Raw genomic sequence first — 15785 nt, 5'->3', positions numbered from 1 at the left:
AAAAATTTATTCTTTAAAAATCCTCAATTATTTTTAGAAAAATACATTTTTTAAAATCCACGACTATTTTTTGAAAAAAATAATCTTTAAAAATCCACTATTAGTTTTTGAAAAATATATTTTTTAAAAATCCACGTTTATTTTTTGAAAATGTATTCTTTAAAAATTCACGATTATTTGTTGAAAAATACATTTTCTAAAAATCCACGACTATTTTTTGAAAAATATATTTATTAAAAAACCACGATTAGTTTTTGAAAAATAATTTTTTAAAAATCCACGATTATTTTTTGAAAAATATTTTTTTTAAAATCAAAGACTTTTTTTTGAAAAACACAATCTTTATAAATAACCGATTATTACCCAGGATTTTACGAAGGATTATGACGATCCCACGATCCTGATAAAAAATAAAAACACATTTATATTTTGTTTATTTATTTATTAACGTCAATACAAAGGAAGCTATACAAAAGACTATTTTATAATTACGTATTATAAATACAAAAATATAATTCAATATAATTAAGACATTTTATATTTTTTAATATTTTCAAGAATTGTTTATTTAACAACCTAAAAACCTTCATGGCCAAGAATTAACAAATAAAATAAAAAATTATTTATCTTCACTTGTTTACCTTAAGTTACACTTTGGTTTTAAACCTATTATTAAAGCATGAAAGAATTTAGATTTGAAAATGTATTAGTAAACATTTATCTAAACGATTGTTATGTTATGTTATATTATGTTATGTAATGTATGACTACAACAGGCAAGTTGTGATGTTTTATTAAAAAAAATCAGTATCTCTATTTTTCATTAATTTACTGTACATTCTTCAGACGCTTTTAAATGAACTTTTTGGTGAGCAATTAAATTCTCACGGTACATAAAGAAGCGACCACATTCTCCACACTTGAAAACACTGGGATCGATATGTAAGCAAACATGTTCGGCCAAATTATAATGCGAAGAAAACATACGCTGACAACATTTAACATAAAAGCGTTTATTTGTATGATTTTTTTGGAAATGTTCCTTGAGTAATGTAAAAGTGGAAAATTCTCGTCTACATGCAAAGCATTTTAGGTTTGGTAACCATTGAGCTATTAGATCATCACAATCTTTGGGGTTTCTATAGTTTAATTTTATGAAGTTTAACACACTGCTCTGTTGGGTTTTTTGGGTGCAGTCTTTTCTTTGAGATTGTTCCACTGGTTGTTGGGAACTTAACGACGTTCTATCTTTTGCAATATTTGTGTCATATTGAATTTTTGAATGTTTCCTTTGAGATTTGTCAAAATGTTTTTTTCTTAAATTATAACGACTTTCTTTAGCATTGTTCTTTGGTTTATCATTTTTCGATGATTTGGTGCTGATACTGGATGCAGAATTGGAGTATAAACTTTCACTTTCGGAGTTAGAATCAGATAGAGAAAAAACAACAGAAGTATCTTCATCTACTTCCATGTCACTACTACTACTATCATCATCAGATGACATAGTGGGGTTTATATTTTCAACTATGGCTATCACATTATCACCCGAAACATCATATGATGTAATTCCTCTTGCTTGATCTTTTATCCTTTGCCATCTGGCTTTGACGTAAGTTGCCTCTTTCAAGATAAATGTTCTAAATTTCGAAAATATTAAGAAGTTGCCCCAACAGTACATACAAATTCGCTTAATGCCATTATAGTCTCCTAGTTTTAAAAACTAAAATTGGAATAAAATATATTATCATAATGGTTTTTAAATTCTTAGGAATAGCAAAACATACCCTTGGACTAAAGAATTCTGTTATGCATGTACATGCATCGCTTGGGTAATTATCATTATCGTACATTTCAACAAAGTCATTAGAGTGATCATGGCAAAGGCGGCAAATATTTGGATCCGTAATTTCAAATGAATGTTTTTCTAAGACGGATCCATGAAATTGATAAAATCTAAAAATATTATCCCAACAATCGCAACACATGCGTTTAAGGCCATTGCCGTTTTGGAGATCTAGAAACTAGGAAAAATTATTAAATTATATCGAACTGAGAAAAGATTGGCTAATTCCGCTACCTTTGAATTAACATAATTTGCTATGACTTTGTATCCTTTGCTGGGATGGCAATTTTTATCATATATTTCAACAGATAGATCAGAATTCGAGTACTCCATACCACAGAAACGGCAAACATTTGGTTCGGTTATACTTTTGTTTAAATCACTGCCATGATTTTCAATTGCATTGTTTTCATTTTCGTTGTCACTGGTAAGGTCATAAGATTCAATACCATTTTCTTTGTCCCTTATCCATTGTAGCCGGGCCTTGATATAAAATGCCTTCTTCAAGGTATATCCTTGGAATTTTTGAAACGTGGAAATTTTAAAAAAACATTCACCACATATTTTTCTAATGTAATTGCCATTATCTAGGTCTAAAAACTAGAAATGTTATGACATTTCGCATCACTTTGTTGGCTTTAAAGGTTGGTGAATAACAATCTTACCCTCGAATCAAATAAATTTGCTATAACTTTATACCAATCCGCAGGTTTATCATTTTCATCGTATATATCGGCATAATCATGACCAGAAAACTCCTCACCACAAAAACGGCAAAAATTGTGTTCCTCGCTACTTCGGTACAGGTCCAGTAGTTTGATATGAAAGGCTTTGTCTTCTTCCTTTTCAAAGAGAAATTCTTGAAATTTATAAAATTCAAAAATCTCACTCCAACACTCAGAGCACATGGCTTTAAGTTCATTGCCTTTTTGAAGATCTAAAAACTAAAAAAATTTATGTTAGGTTTCGAAAAAAAAATATTACCTTAATATTTAAAAACAACTTACTCTCGAATTAAAGTAATTTGCAGTAATTTTATATTCTTCGTTTGGACAACCATTTTTATCATATATTTCAATGAATTTATCAGAAGATCTTCCACATAAACGGCAAAAATTTCGTTCAGCCACAATCACACAATCTTCATTTGACTCAGTAGCCACTTCCGATGTATTATCTTCCTCTTCATTATCACTTGTTAGATCATATGATTCAATGCCATTTTCTTTGTCCTTTATCCATTGCAATCTTGCCTTGATATAAAAGGCTTTGTCGAAAACAAATCCTTGATATTTATAAAATATTATAATCGGAACCCAACATCCACCACAAATTCCTCTAAGATCATTACAATTTCTAGTTGGCTTTAATATCTGAAAGCAATATTAACTTTGAAATTGTGAACAAATGTTAAGAATAGTAAAAACATACCTTCGGATCAAAGAAATTGGCTGTGACAATACATGCATTGGTTGGGTAATCATTTGTATTGTACAGTAAAGTCATATCTTCTGAACGCTCTTTGCATAAATGGCAAATATTATGTTCTGTAGCTGTGTCAGCTGATTCTTTTTCCAAGACAGATAATTGAAATTCATAAAATGTATTTATTTTCTGCCAACATTCGTCGCACATACTTTTGATGTTATTGCCATTTTCTAGATCTAAAAACTGAAAGATGTTATTAGCCTATTTGGTTTACTTTGATGGATATATTATTTACAATTCTTACCCATGAATTAAAGAAATTTGCTGCAATTTTATATCCTTTGCTTGGGTAACCATTTTTATCGTATATTTCAACAAATTTGTCGTCGTAATCTGCTCCACAAAAACGGCAAATATTTAGTTCTGTCATATTATAGCCAAGGTAAAAAATTAGATGGAACTGTAAAAAAAGGTATATAACATCATTTTATTGATGTAAATCATCATTAAACTACCCCAAACAGAACTCACTATGTTTATAGTAATATAAATAATTTATAAATTAATAATAAATAAGAATTAAAAAACCTAATTAATAAAAAAATATATATCATTGGGTTTTGACTACTCCGAAAGAATATTCAAAATAAGAAAACATTTAAAGGAATTGGAAATACTCCAAAAATACCTCGTAATATTTTATACAAACTTAGATCAAAAGTGCAGTTTAAGGGGTAGTTTACACTATATGTAAATGTCATATGACATGAAATTTTCAATCGTTAAATATTCACTAATATGTGGAATTTTAGAGATTTCCCTTGCGCCATTTATTCTGTGGGTCCACCCCAACAAAAATATAATAAAATTACGTCTCCACATTGCCTCCGTGGGTACATATGGAATGTTTTTATTTCGTGTCATATGACATTGATAGATAGTGTAAACTACCTCTAAGTAAGACATGTCCTTGATAGGTGTATTTATATCGGATGGATTTTCTGTACATTTTACTCTAAAAAGTTAAATTTTGTCAATTTTTGCCGAAGGTGCTCCGTGGGCTTAAGTTGAGTTTAAGCATCGGGACCATTTTTTTCCACAAGTAGCTCTTGTCACCCTGATCACAAATATGTGTAACATTTATGGGGGAAGTCTATACTTCCCAAGATATGGGTCTCTGAATTTCCCTTGTTTAAAGGCCGGATACGTAGAGAAAAATTTATAATATTTATTTGCACCTGTCCATAGGAGAAAGTCTTAAATGCTAATTAAAGAAAAAATTTAATTACTTTTATACCATCAGCTTCGAAATGGTACACATGTTATCAATATCCGTTCAAAAATAGCGAAGTTATATACAAAGGAATGTTCGGAACTTCAGAGGCCCATATCTCGGGAAGTATGGACTTCCACAATAAGTGTTATATACATATATTTTTGATCAGGGTTACGATACTTAACTGTGGAAAAAATTGGACCCGATCCGATCTTAATGCTCAAACTCATTGCTCCAAAAAAGTTCTAAAAAATCCCACTGTTACCTACTAAAATGGCTGGTGGACAAGATTTCTATCGAAAGAAGACATTCACTTTGGTTTACATCGTAATAGGCATTTCTTTGAAATTCAAATCAAGTTCTAAGAATATATACAATCTAGATTGAACTGTTCTTTTCGGTATCTCCATTACAAAAGTTGAATATTATCGGTTTAGAGAATTTTTAGGGTTGTTCGAGAATTGTTTTGACAGTTCGAAGATTATGATTACAGCTACAGAGTTCTTTTTTTGGGGGTAAGTCATACTACCTGATATAAGCTCTAAAAATTCAGCGCTGACCTGCTAAAAAAAGTTCAAGCGATAACTATCAAAGGGAATGACTTCCTGCGTCAGATCCAGTTCCAAGATGGACCATGTCGGTCTATTCCCTCATGGATCTCCTACGCAAAAGCTATATACTTCTGCGGATAGTTGTTGTGATCTTGATTAAACCATTACAACAGAAAAAGTAGTCTTCCAATATTTAGGACCCCATCAAAAGTGAACAGAATGGATCGCAACTCAACGCCACGAATATAGCTTAGGTCATGTTATATGTATCGTACGTTAAATAACAATCAATTTTTTTGCGGAATGTTTATTTGCCTTTTTTATCTCTAAATTCCAAAATCTCAAACTTCAAATAGAACTCGGCACGGCACCAGGAAAAAAACCGCACAATTTGTCAAACAAAGTTCAGTTATTGAACAACGTGTCGTTAATTCTTGTTGTAACAGTTCGGTTGCGAAAAAAGCTCTTTCGTATGTCTGTGTTCAGACAAGTGCATTTTTTTCATTTGAACGTTAATTTGTTAATTTCCGTTTAAATTTTTGTTTGATTTTACGTCCCTGGCCACACTAGAGTAATTTCACTGAAATTTTGGCATGAAATTATGCGTCTCTAGATCGAGTTCCATAGTAGAGTAAAATCATGACATTGCTGTTGTGGGGAATTCGACTTAAGAACGCCTAATTTCATGAAATTTTTTAACGAAATTCACTCTAGTGGTGACCGGGACTACACAAAACAATTTCATTGAAATTGAAAGTTAGTCCCGGTCCACACTAGAGTGATTTCATTGCAAAATTTTCATGAAATTAGGCATTCTTAGATCGAGTTGCTACAGCAATTTCATGATATTACTCTACTCAAGGCATATTTATGTAAGGTACAAGTGACAATCAGCTCTATTTTTACTTTTTTTTGTAAAATTGGTTTTCAAAATGTAATAGGGTCTATTCATGAAATTTGAAACTTCGAAATTTGCTACAATAAAATATTTCTTTTCGTCGTACACGTGTATGGAATTCGATCTATGAACGCATAATTTCATCAAATTTTAATCAATGAAATTACTCTAGGGTGGACAGGGACCTAGATCGAGTTCCATATGTCCCAGTACACACTAGAGTGATTTCAATGAAATAATTTAATGAAATTAGGCGTTCTTAGATCGAGTTCCCCACTACAGCAATTTCATGATATAACTCTAGTTTGTCAATGGTCACACGTACAAAGTTTACGGTAAAGAAAATTGAGTCGTGTTCCTTTAATAGGCGTTTACACCAGACAATTTGTCTTCAAATACAACCCTGATTTACTAACCCATACATAAATTTGTCGGCTGTCTCTCAGCTGTCCCACAGAGAGTGGGGCTAACACATTTTTGACATTCTTGTTAAAATAAGTGAGATAGTAATTGAAATGTGTTGAATGATGATGATGATGATGTGTTTAATGTATTTTTAGTTTTAAGCTTTTGGAGTAGTGTATGTTTTGTAGCTTTTGGAACCGCTCTTGGCCCTATGGGCTAGGTTCCCATTTATGAAAATAAATTGAATTGAATTGAATTGAATTGAAAACAAAAGAACATGAACAAAAACAAAATACATATGTGGACGGAAAACAAAATGAAATAGACGATTTTTACAACTGTTTTTGCAGTTGCCTGGACGCCTTCGTCACACAGGCAAGTTTTGGGTTTTTGACAATCAATACATGTACTCAACTGTCCTGTCATGTTTAAACTCAGGGTATCGTGCCTGAGGTTACCAGTTTTTACCAATTTTTGCCCACAAAGTGTTCCTTTACTTAAAACAGCATACAATTTATATGGGAGCAGTTAACCACTTTTATTATTTTTAAAATTAAAGGACGATCATATTACGTGTGTCTCGTAATGTTGTGTAAAAAGCTTCTAAAGAGAACACTATTCAGATCCATTTTTGTTTAAAGAAAAGTGAACATTTTCCAAATTTTTGGAGTAAGGGAAACCTGACAGAAATAGAAGATACTTTCTGGTTCTGGAACAAAACTACTGCCATTAGCTGGGCTGATTCGGCTTTCTATATGATGGCATGAGCCTCGGTAGTCATGTTCTTGCTTAACCCTGCGTTTACACATGACAGGACAGTTGACTTCATGTATTGGTTGTCAAAATCCCAAAACTTGACTGTAGTACTATGTTTACATTTACGAAATCCACTCGATTTCAACTGTCAATTCCATTGCTCAAACGTCAAATGAAATCCAATCGATTTCAGATGAGTCTTCATTTGACGTATACGCAAAGGAATTGACAGATGAAATCGAGTGTATTTCGTAAATGTAAACATAGTATAGGCATCCCGACAACTGCAAATACAGTTGTAAAATTACGACTGAACTCGATTTGTTTTTGTTTTCCGTTCACATATTTGGTTTTTGTTCATATTCTTTTGTTTTCAACACATTTCAAAAATGTCAAAAATTTGTTAATCCGACTGTCTGTGAAAAATGATGGACAGCTGGAAGAAAGCCGACAAATGTAGGTATGTGTTAGTAAATTACAGTTGTATTTGAAGACAAATTGTCTGGCGTAAACGCCTAGTAAGTCATTTCTGTTAAAGGAATAAAAGGCAAAGGGCGAAAACACAATCAACGTTTAAGTATTGACCGTAATCGCATGCAGCGGTACAGATAAGTATACGTACCTCTTATGGGTACTTTACACGATATGTTGTTTTACAAATTTACAAATGTGTTGTCACTCTACATATACATATAAAGTGACAACTCATATGTAAAAAAACATATCGTTGGGGTTTTTTATACCAACAACTGCACTGCGTGGCTCCTTGGAGACAAAATATCCATATTACACAAATTTATTTTAATATAATACGTATATTTATTACATATGTATTAAGAAATTCAATTTTCACCATTTTAGTTACATTAACTTAAGGAAACACATTGGGATATGTCCATTTGTTTTGTATTAAGTCAATTTAATACATTTTTCACCAAATAGACAAGTTTATATTGTTACGAATGTAACTGATAGGTTTAAGTTAATTTAGTTTAATTTCCGTTAATTTAAAAATTTGAATTGTAACGTAAAGTTTTATTACGCAGTTACTTTATTTAAGCAACAACAATTATCATGTAGAATTATCTTCATTATTCTAGATGTTCTTTACCTTTCATTAATGTGCTTTTGTTTTGCCATAATCATGTAATTATTGCTTAGTTTGTTACTTCCTTATTTCTTGCATTTGTTTGTTGTTGTAATTACGTCATTACTGTGCTGGTCTACTTGTATGTATGTGAGTATGGTTGTTCGCTTAGTGCGAATGTGCGTCTGTGTGTTCGCTGCACAGCTTCGAGATATTGCCAGATTTTGTGGATAATTCTAGACCAAGGAGATTTTGGGTATAAATATGAGAAGCCGGCCAAACAGTGAGTTAGTAGTGAATTTTATACCGAAGTGTAAACATCGACTAGTAAAGAAGTAAAGTAAAGCTGTGTACTTAGCTATAACAGTCAGTTCCGAATAAGTGTAATAAAGTAAATAAAGCATTGTAGAAGCGTAATCTAAAACGAACCCTGTTTTATTTGGTACAAATTGTATCGGGGAATAAAACAACGTCTACACGGAGATTAGTTAAATCTAATTCCGTAACAATATGTATGTATTTTAGATGGCAGGGGATTACATTTCCCCTCTCAGGCCCGTTTGAAAGCGATTTTCTATGGTTATTCAATGCGTTAATGGAAAGAGAAGCTCTCTTAGCTTGCTCGCGAGTAAAGGGCTGCAAAGTTGGACATCATTTCTAATAGAAGAATTTATTTATTTTTAATTTATTTGACAACCGAACATTAATTCAAAGTCGTTGGGCCAAAAAAAGATTAATTAAGAAATTTTCAATCTATGTTGTCCCTGCACTTTTATTCTTCTATCAGAAATCTTTCTGTTCAGAACATGAAAGATTCTACTATTTTTTCTACGATAAATATTTTTCCTTTTTGATATCGAAAAAGATAGTAAAAATTATTAGATTCTTTCAGTTCTGGAACAGACTAATTTTGAATGATTCTGAGTCCTGGTCCACACTAGAGTGAATTTCATTAAAAAAAAATTCATGAAATTAGGCGTTCTTAGTTAGAACACTACGCCATTTCATGATTTTACTTTAGTATGGAACTCGATCTAGAAACGCACAATTTAATGATTTTTTTTAATGAAATAACTGTAGTATGGAGCGGGACTAGTATAAAATTTCAAAAGTTGGATGTTGTCGAAGGTATATTTTTGAAAAAATTGTAAATATCGGTGTGCATGCCATAAATATAAGTAAAGGGTTCCAAAGGCCTACATCTCGGAAAGTTTGGATTTAATTTGATAAAAATTTCGGACCAACTTAAGCTGAAACCATACATTCAACATAAGCCGACAACATCAGTACCTTCATGTTGATTACATAACTGCTACGATATTCAAAATATGCACACATATGATTTTAATTGCTTTATTGTGTTTTATAAAAACAAAATAATGTGTGTATGTACTTATTTACATACGTATATCTAAAATTTAGGTAACAATATTTTTGAAACAATATTTAAGCCGAAAATATTAGCTCTTTTTTCGTAATTACAAAAATGTTATGATATTCAAAATATGGACTCTTATACCCTGTTTTTGTAACTAATTTTTGTTAGTTTCTATATTTTAATAATTTAGGCCTCATAGCTCAGCCCCCAGAAGACATTCATACCTAAGTTTTCGTATACCCGTTCCATATATCGTTAAGAATTCCTCATTTAAAAATCAGCGCTCTGCATTTGCGCTAAAGCGAGTAAATCGATCTACAAAATTTGACAATTCGTGTGAAAAGAATAAAATTTTTTACAAAAACAGGGGGTTAATATGCTTGTCCGTGTACTCGATAATTATAATTATTTCAAAATGTTACTGAATCTTGTTCTTTCGGTTAATTTAGTAAGGTTACCCAGAAAGAAAATTCAGACCTTTGTCTTCTCTTGGTGTCAAAAGTATTTGTAGCGGAGAATTTGCAGAATTATAATTTTGGTTGAACTGAAATATTTTTTATTATTTTTTTAAATAAAAATATATTTTGATAGCAAAAGAAGACACCCGCCGGGCTTACATGGTCACCTTGTTATTGCACCATGGTTTTACTCAAATTTTGACAATTACATAATTGAAAAGTTGCAAAATTTAACTTAAGAAATTTGTTCAATAACATTTAGTAAGTACAAGGACTCGCTAATTTCTTATACAAACCTGTGTATCTTCAATTTACACAGTTAGTTTACCTGCCAATATTTTTAAAACGCATAGTACATACTGCTTTTATTATACATCTTTGCTTTTTAAATGCTTCTTTATATGTTCATCCATACGATGTCTTGTGGTAAATTTGTTCCGACAACAGACAACATAAAACGTTTCATTTGGATGTTTTGAGTTAAAATGTTGTTTCAATATCGTAAATGTATCAAGCATTTCCTTACAAACAACACATTTCAATTTTGACATCCATTTTGCAATGTTATCATCCATTTCTTTAAATGTTTTTCGATCTCTGGACGGTTCTAGTGGTACGCACCGATCACTTTTGTGAGCAACTAAATTTGCACGACTCGTAAAGACTCGATTACAATTTTTACAGTTGAAAACGTACGGATCAAAATGTAAACAGACATGTTCGGCTATTTGACAACGATACAGAAATTCGCGTTGACAACATTTAACATAAAAACGTTTATTTTTGTGTGATTTTTGAAAATGTTCCTTGAGTAGTGTAAAACTGGAGTGTTTTTCTTCGCATTCAACACATTGTAGTTTGGGTAGCCATTGGGCTATTAGGTCATCCGCATCTTTGGCTGTTTTTTGTTTAGATTCTATAAAATTTAAAAATATTTGATTTTGTTGGCGGGGAGTGGTTTTTCTGTTGTCTTCTGCGGCAGATTGTTTGGTTTTTAAGCGTTTTCTTTTTGATTTATGAATGTGATTATTTTTTTCATCATTATCTTTTTTTGGTGATTTGTTGTTTGTAGTAACATTTTCTTCCATGCTTTCATTCAATTGCCCACATTCACTTCCTGATTTTAGATGGTTGTCCAATTCTTCAAGTAAGGAACATGGAATATCATAATCTTCTTCCTTGTCACTGACATTATCTTCAATGGGGGTAATCGGCACATTGTCTATAATGTCTCCGTACTCATCTTCTTCACTATCATCTGAAATTTCATATTTCATTATTATTCCATTTTCTTTGTCGTTCATATACTTCAATCTCCGTTTGAGAGAAGATGCCTTCTCTAAAACGAACCCCTGAAATCTGTAAAATGTCAAAATAGAATTCCAACATTCACGACACACTATCTTATGGTCCTTGCCGTTTTTTAGATCTATAAACTAACGAAATGTTACCAATTAGCGCATACATATATATTTTTTAATTTTAGTCTATAAGATCTTACCCTTGAGCTAAAGAAATTTACTGCGATTATACAGGCATTGGTTGGGAAATCATTTATATCGTATAATTCAACATTATTATCTGAATGCTCCTTACAAAAACGGCATATATTGTGGCCCATAGTTTCGACTGTCTCCTTTTCCGCCACAAATCCTTGATAGTTATAAAACTCGAATATGTTTTCCCAACATCCATAACACATTATTTTTAGACCATTGCCGTTCTCTAGATCTAAAAACTAAGAAACAATTGATTACCTAGCAGTCTTTTGGTTTCATAAATAACAAAGTTTACCCTTGAACTGAAGAAATTTGCTGTGATTTTATATACCTCGGTTGGAAAGCCATTTTTATCGTATATTTCAACAAATCTATCCAAATTCTCCTCACCACATAACCGACAAATATTCGGTTCAGACATGTTAATATTTATGCGTTTTGTTCAACATAAAGTGTTGTTGCTTTAGTTTTTCCCATTCAATTCCAACAAGCTTTGTCAACAAGTTTGGATGCGTGAGTCTTGATTGGAGTTGTTGTTGTTGTTGTTGTAACAGTGTTTTTGTTATGTTTATTTGTTCGTTCCTCTGTTCAATCTGGCTCTGGGTCTATCTCCAGTTCAAGAAAAGTGGCTGCTTCGATGGGATGTAGCCATAGATCCACTGGAGTTAGATGGGTAGGGAGTGGGGTTTGATGATTTAAAGTTCACCAGAAATGAAGAGTTTATGTCCGCAAATTGTAGTTTGCCAGTTTGCCTTTAATTTGTTTACTTTTTGTTGTTATGTTTCGTATGTTTATATTTTTTATCAATAAATTCCTATCCCAAGAAATGAATGAACTGCGACTCTATCAGCTGTTGTATTGTTATCAAAACAGAGTTATTGTGCAACGTATCGTGTATTGTTGTGTGACAAACGAACATGGTACCAGCCATGGTTTAATAAGAAAGGTTAGCCAAAGCTTTATGTCAATTTAATTTTTTTTCATTCGAGTATGCCTAAAACTTCAAAACAATATAAACAAACTGTGTATGTGTGTGTGGTGTTTGAATAATATGCCAAACAATTTTAGTCCCAATTTACATTAGGCGAGTTTACTTGCGGCAATTGTCTGTTTGATGGAGAGAGAGGTGAGGCATATGGTAACCCTTTGCCTCTCAACACCCTCTCTCACCAACAAACTGACAATTGCCGCAAGTAAACTCGCCTAATGTATGGCCTGTTCCCGTACTTTAAAAAAGTGGTAAAAGCCGTAAAAGTTGTAAAAGTCGTAAACGATTTTCATATAAATTTTGTGTACGGGAACGCAAAATGTGTAAAAGTGGTAAAAATTGTAAAAACTTTTTAGTTCTGGAACAGAGCTGTAAATTGGGACTTAAAAACAATCGAATTCAATGATTTTTAAATTTGTTTTTAGACCATTTGTATGGAAGAAATTGGTAAGATTTGCATCGAAACAAGCAGTTTATCATATTCACAACTCGATTATGTGGAGAAAACTTAACTCTTCATTCATTTTTCGCGTTTTTTATAAAATGCTCAAAAAATGCATTGTAAACAAACCCACTTGTTGCTTTTATTTTGAAGTTTTAGGAATTCAAGAAAAACAAGGGTTCTATAGATTTTTTTCATTTAAATCTACCTCTTTACTTATACCATGGTACCAGCTAAATAAATTGAAAGTAGTGCAATGTGGACTAGTTCTTTCACGGCATGTTTTGATGCAGTTCAAACGGAGTCGTGAAAAAGGCACTTCAGTCCTCACATTTTAACCGCATTTGGATGCAATCCAAAGAATCACATCCAATTGTCACATTTTAACAACATCCGGATGCAGTTCAACGGAGTCGTGGAAAAGGCACTCCAATTCCTCACAATTTAACAGCATCTGGATGCAGTCCAAACGGAGTCGTGAAAAAGGCACTCACTACATTTTATTAGCAGTTGTTAGAGATCCCTACACGTTCATAAATCAGTGTACACATCTCTACAGGCAGCGGCATACATTTTATAAAAAGAAATAAGCGTGTTAAAATTTCCAAAAATTTGCTAATACAAACTATTTAATTTGTGAACATTTTTCCGGTAACTCACGAGAAGAAAATTTCCCAATGGAGTGCTGTTGGAGTACATGTCGAAATCTTAACTGGTGATGGCAAGACCCAAATAGCAGATGAAGCATAAACAATTCAGCTTGGATTAAATAGTGAGTGGAGGCAACACGCATGTTTGCGATTGAATTCAATGGAGAATTTTCACAATTTGTGTTAATGTAATAAAGTTCTTAATATTTTTATTCTCCACAAATAATAAATGCATTTTATTTGTTCTGAGATATTTTGTAATGGCTTTCACAAAAACACGTGCTTTGGACTGCATCCTATTCTACCCCAAAGGGTTAGTTAAAATGCAATGCCAAAGGGTCAGTTAAAATGCAGTGCCAAAGGGTCAGTTAAAATGCAGTGCCAGAGGGTCAGTTAAAATTCAGTGCCAACGGGTCAGTTAAAATGGAGTGCCTCTTTCAGTAGTCACGCTCTTGTAAAAATCATGAGTGAAAATGCATAATTTGATGCACTTCCAGATCACTTGTACATATCATTTAACTGCCTCTTTGGAGGCAAACTTTTTGCTGGTGTGCAATAACCAAGGTCGTGATAACTTTCGTGAATTTCTGTCTACAGATGAAAGTTTTAGCTGTGTTCCAGAACTAAAAAGTTTTTACAATTTTTACGACTTTTACACATTTTACTCGAAAAAGCGTTCCCGTACACAAAAAGTTGTTAAATGTTCACTTCTCTTTAAACAAAAATGGCGTTGAATGACGCTCTCTTTAAAAACTTTTTACACGACAAATTTGGGCGAGTAACATAGTAACATGGTTGCCGGCGTCTGATTGGCTGATACGCCGACTTTGACATTTGTTCCAGTTTTTTTGACGTATTTTCCATTTTTCAGTTCCCGAACTTTTTGAAAAAACTTTTTTGTGACAACAATTTTTCTCTCTTTTACGAGTTTTACTATTAAAAAGTACGGGAACGAAGCTTTTATATTCAGTTCATTCGTATGTATATTTTTTAAAGGTAGGTTTTTTGCGTATTTGTTGTTGGAATGTCCAAAGGAGAAGCTCTTAAGCGGGGTACACACGGTCAGTTAAACTGTCCAGCAACTACAAAATATTTTTGGTTGCCGCACTGGCAAGCAACCGATTATTTGAGCAAAACTGACAGTGAAAACTGATCGTGTGTATCCCACTTTAATAGCCGAATTGCTTGCAAGTCTTAAGCCGAAAATACATCCAATGTTTCAGTGAAGTTGGGCGCCATTTCTGATAAAAAAAATAAAAGTGGGCAACAAGGGTTCAATAAAGTTATGCGCTGTGTTTATCATGTTAGATGTCGTGATCATATTTCTCTGTATGTTAAAGAGTTCCTTGGTTGCTCATTTGATAATTTTGTGAGTATTAGATCAATGTTATTCTTCTATAAGGTATATAAAATGCAGACACCTTTTACTATATTAGACCTTTTTACATTCTCCAGATCGGAGAGGAACAAATAAATGCTTGTGCCGTGTTTGACTCCATTGTTGGAGAAGTCTTTTTTTGTAAGAGTTTCTCGTGTTTTGAACACTTTTTCACTAAAAAAAAAGGTGTTTGATTCCTCTTTAAATTGTTACAAACGAATGTTATATGAGCATATAAAATTCATGGTTTCTTATGTTAATTTGTTATGTCCCGGTTCACACTAGAGTGATTTCATTGAAAAAATTGCATGAAATTATGCGTCTCTAGATCGACCTCCATAGTAGAGTAAAATCATAAAATTGCTGTAGTGGGGAATTCGATTTAAGAACACCTAATTTCATGAAATTTTTTAATGAAATTCACGCTAGTGTGGACCGGGACTATGGAACTACAATGCATGGCTGATGTAAGACTTTTGCTTTTACATTTATTCTTTTATTAGCTTTATTATTATAAGAATCAAAACATTGTTAAATTTAAGTTTTTCAGAGTAGTAAATGTATAGTGGTTTTTCAAACAGATCATGGCCCTATGGGCTAGGTTTTTTTATGAGCATAAATAAATAGAAATAAATAAATAAAAATCGACTTTTTATTATCAGAAATGACGTCCAACTTTACTGAAACGTTGGATGTTTTTTAGCTTTACAGTACAGTTTACAGTTGGCCTGTTCCCGTACTTTAT

General features: G+C 32.4%; 2 protein-coding genes across 4 annotated transcripts; both read right to left on the bottom strand.

The window, feature by feature from the left end:
• Positions 1–427: 427 nt before the first annotated feature.
• Positions 428–5464, bottom strand: LOC141398580 (uncharacterized). The gene is made up of 8 exons (XM_073975978.1): positions 5111–5464; positions 3579–3734; positions 3278–3517; positions 2854–3219; positions 2512–2790; positions 2081–2446; positions 1788–2024; positions 428–1723 (listed from the first exon to the last, which is right to left on the bottom strand). Exons 2-8 carry the CDS (start codon positions 3702–3704, stop codon positions 824–826), a joined length of 2514 nt encoding a protein of 837 aa, XP_073832079.1. The 5' UTR covers positions 3705–3734; positions 5111–5464; the 3' UTR covers positions 428–823.
• Positions 5465–9583: 4119 nt separating this feature from the next.
• Positions 9584–12466, bottom strand: LOC141398582 (uncharacterized). 3 transcript variants are annotated; one of them, XR_012411666.1, is made up of 5 exons: positions 12243–12422; positions 11878–12073; positions 11585–11821; positions 9985–11519; positions 9584–9796 (listed from the first exon to the last, which is right to left on the bottom strand). XR_012411666.1 is itself a non-coding variant. In XM_073975982.1 (4 exons), the coding sequence occupies exons 2-4, from the start codon at positions 12001–12003 to the stop codon at positions 10452–10454; spliced, it is 1431 nt and encodes a 476-aa protein (XP_073832083.1). In that variant the 5' UTR covers positions 12004–12073; positions 12243–12441; the 3' UTR covers positions 9584–10451. The 3 variants fall into 3 exon arrangements, 2 of the variants coding, with proteins under 2 accessions (XP_073832083.1, XP_073832084.1); XM_073975982.1 differs by having other exon boundaries at positions 9584–11519; positions 12243–12441; XM_073975983.1 differs by having other exon boundaries at positions 9584–11519; positions 11878–12466.
• Between the last annotated feature and the right edge of the window lie 3319 nt (positions 12467–15785).

The sequence above is a fragment of the Musca autumnalis genome, unplaced genomic scaffold (assembly GCF_047663935.1).
Source record: "Musca autumnalis isolate F117 unplaced genomic scaffold, ASM4766393v1 scaffold_3, whole genome shotgun sequence".
NCBI classification, from domain to species: domain Eukaryota; kingdom Metazoa; phylum Arthropoda; class Insecta; order Diptera; family Muscidae; genus Musca; species Musca autumnalis.
Note: the sequence above shows the minus strand (reverse complement) of the source record. Positions and strands in the feature narration are given on the sequence as shown.

What these genes read in the sequence shown, in the direction of transcription:
- LOC141398580 (XM_073975978.1), bottom strand. Translation starts at nt 3,704, where the DNA reads ATGACAGAACTAAATATTTGCCGTTTTTGTGGAGCAGATTACGACGAC. An exon ending in CAAATTACTTTAATTCGAGA is followed by an intron (nt 2,791 to 2,853) that starts GTAAGTTGTTTT and finishes AAATTTTTTTAG; the next exon opens with TTTTTAGATCTTCAAAAAGG. An exon ending in CAAATTATGTTAATTCAAAG is followed by an intron (nt 2,025 to 2,080) that starts GTAGCGGAATTA and finishes AATTTTTCCTAG; the next exon opens with TTTCTAGATCTCCAAAACGG.
- LOC141398582 (XM_073975983.1), bottom strand. Translation starts at nt 12,003, where the DNA reads ATGTCTGAACCGAATATTTGTCGGTTATGTGGTGAGGAGAATTTGGAT. An exon ending in CAAATTTCTTCAGTTCAAGG is followed by an intron (nt 11,822 to 11,877) that starts GTAAACTTTGTT and finishes ATTGTTTCTTAG; the next exon opens with TTTTTAGATCTAGAGAACGG. An exon ending in TAAATTTCTTTAGCTCAAGG is followed by an intron (nt 11,520 to 11,584) that starts GTAAGATCTTAT and finishes ACATTTCGTTAG; the next exon opens with TTTATAGATCTAAAAAACGG.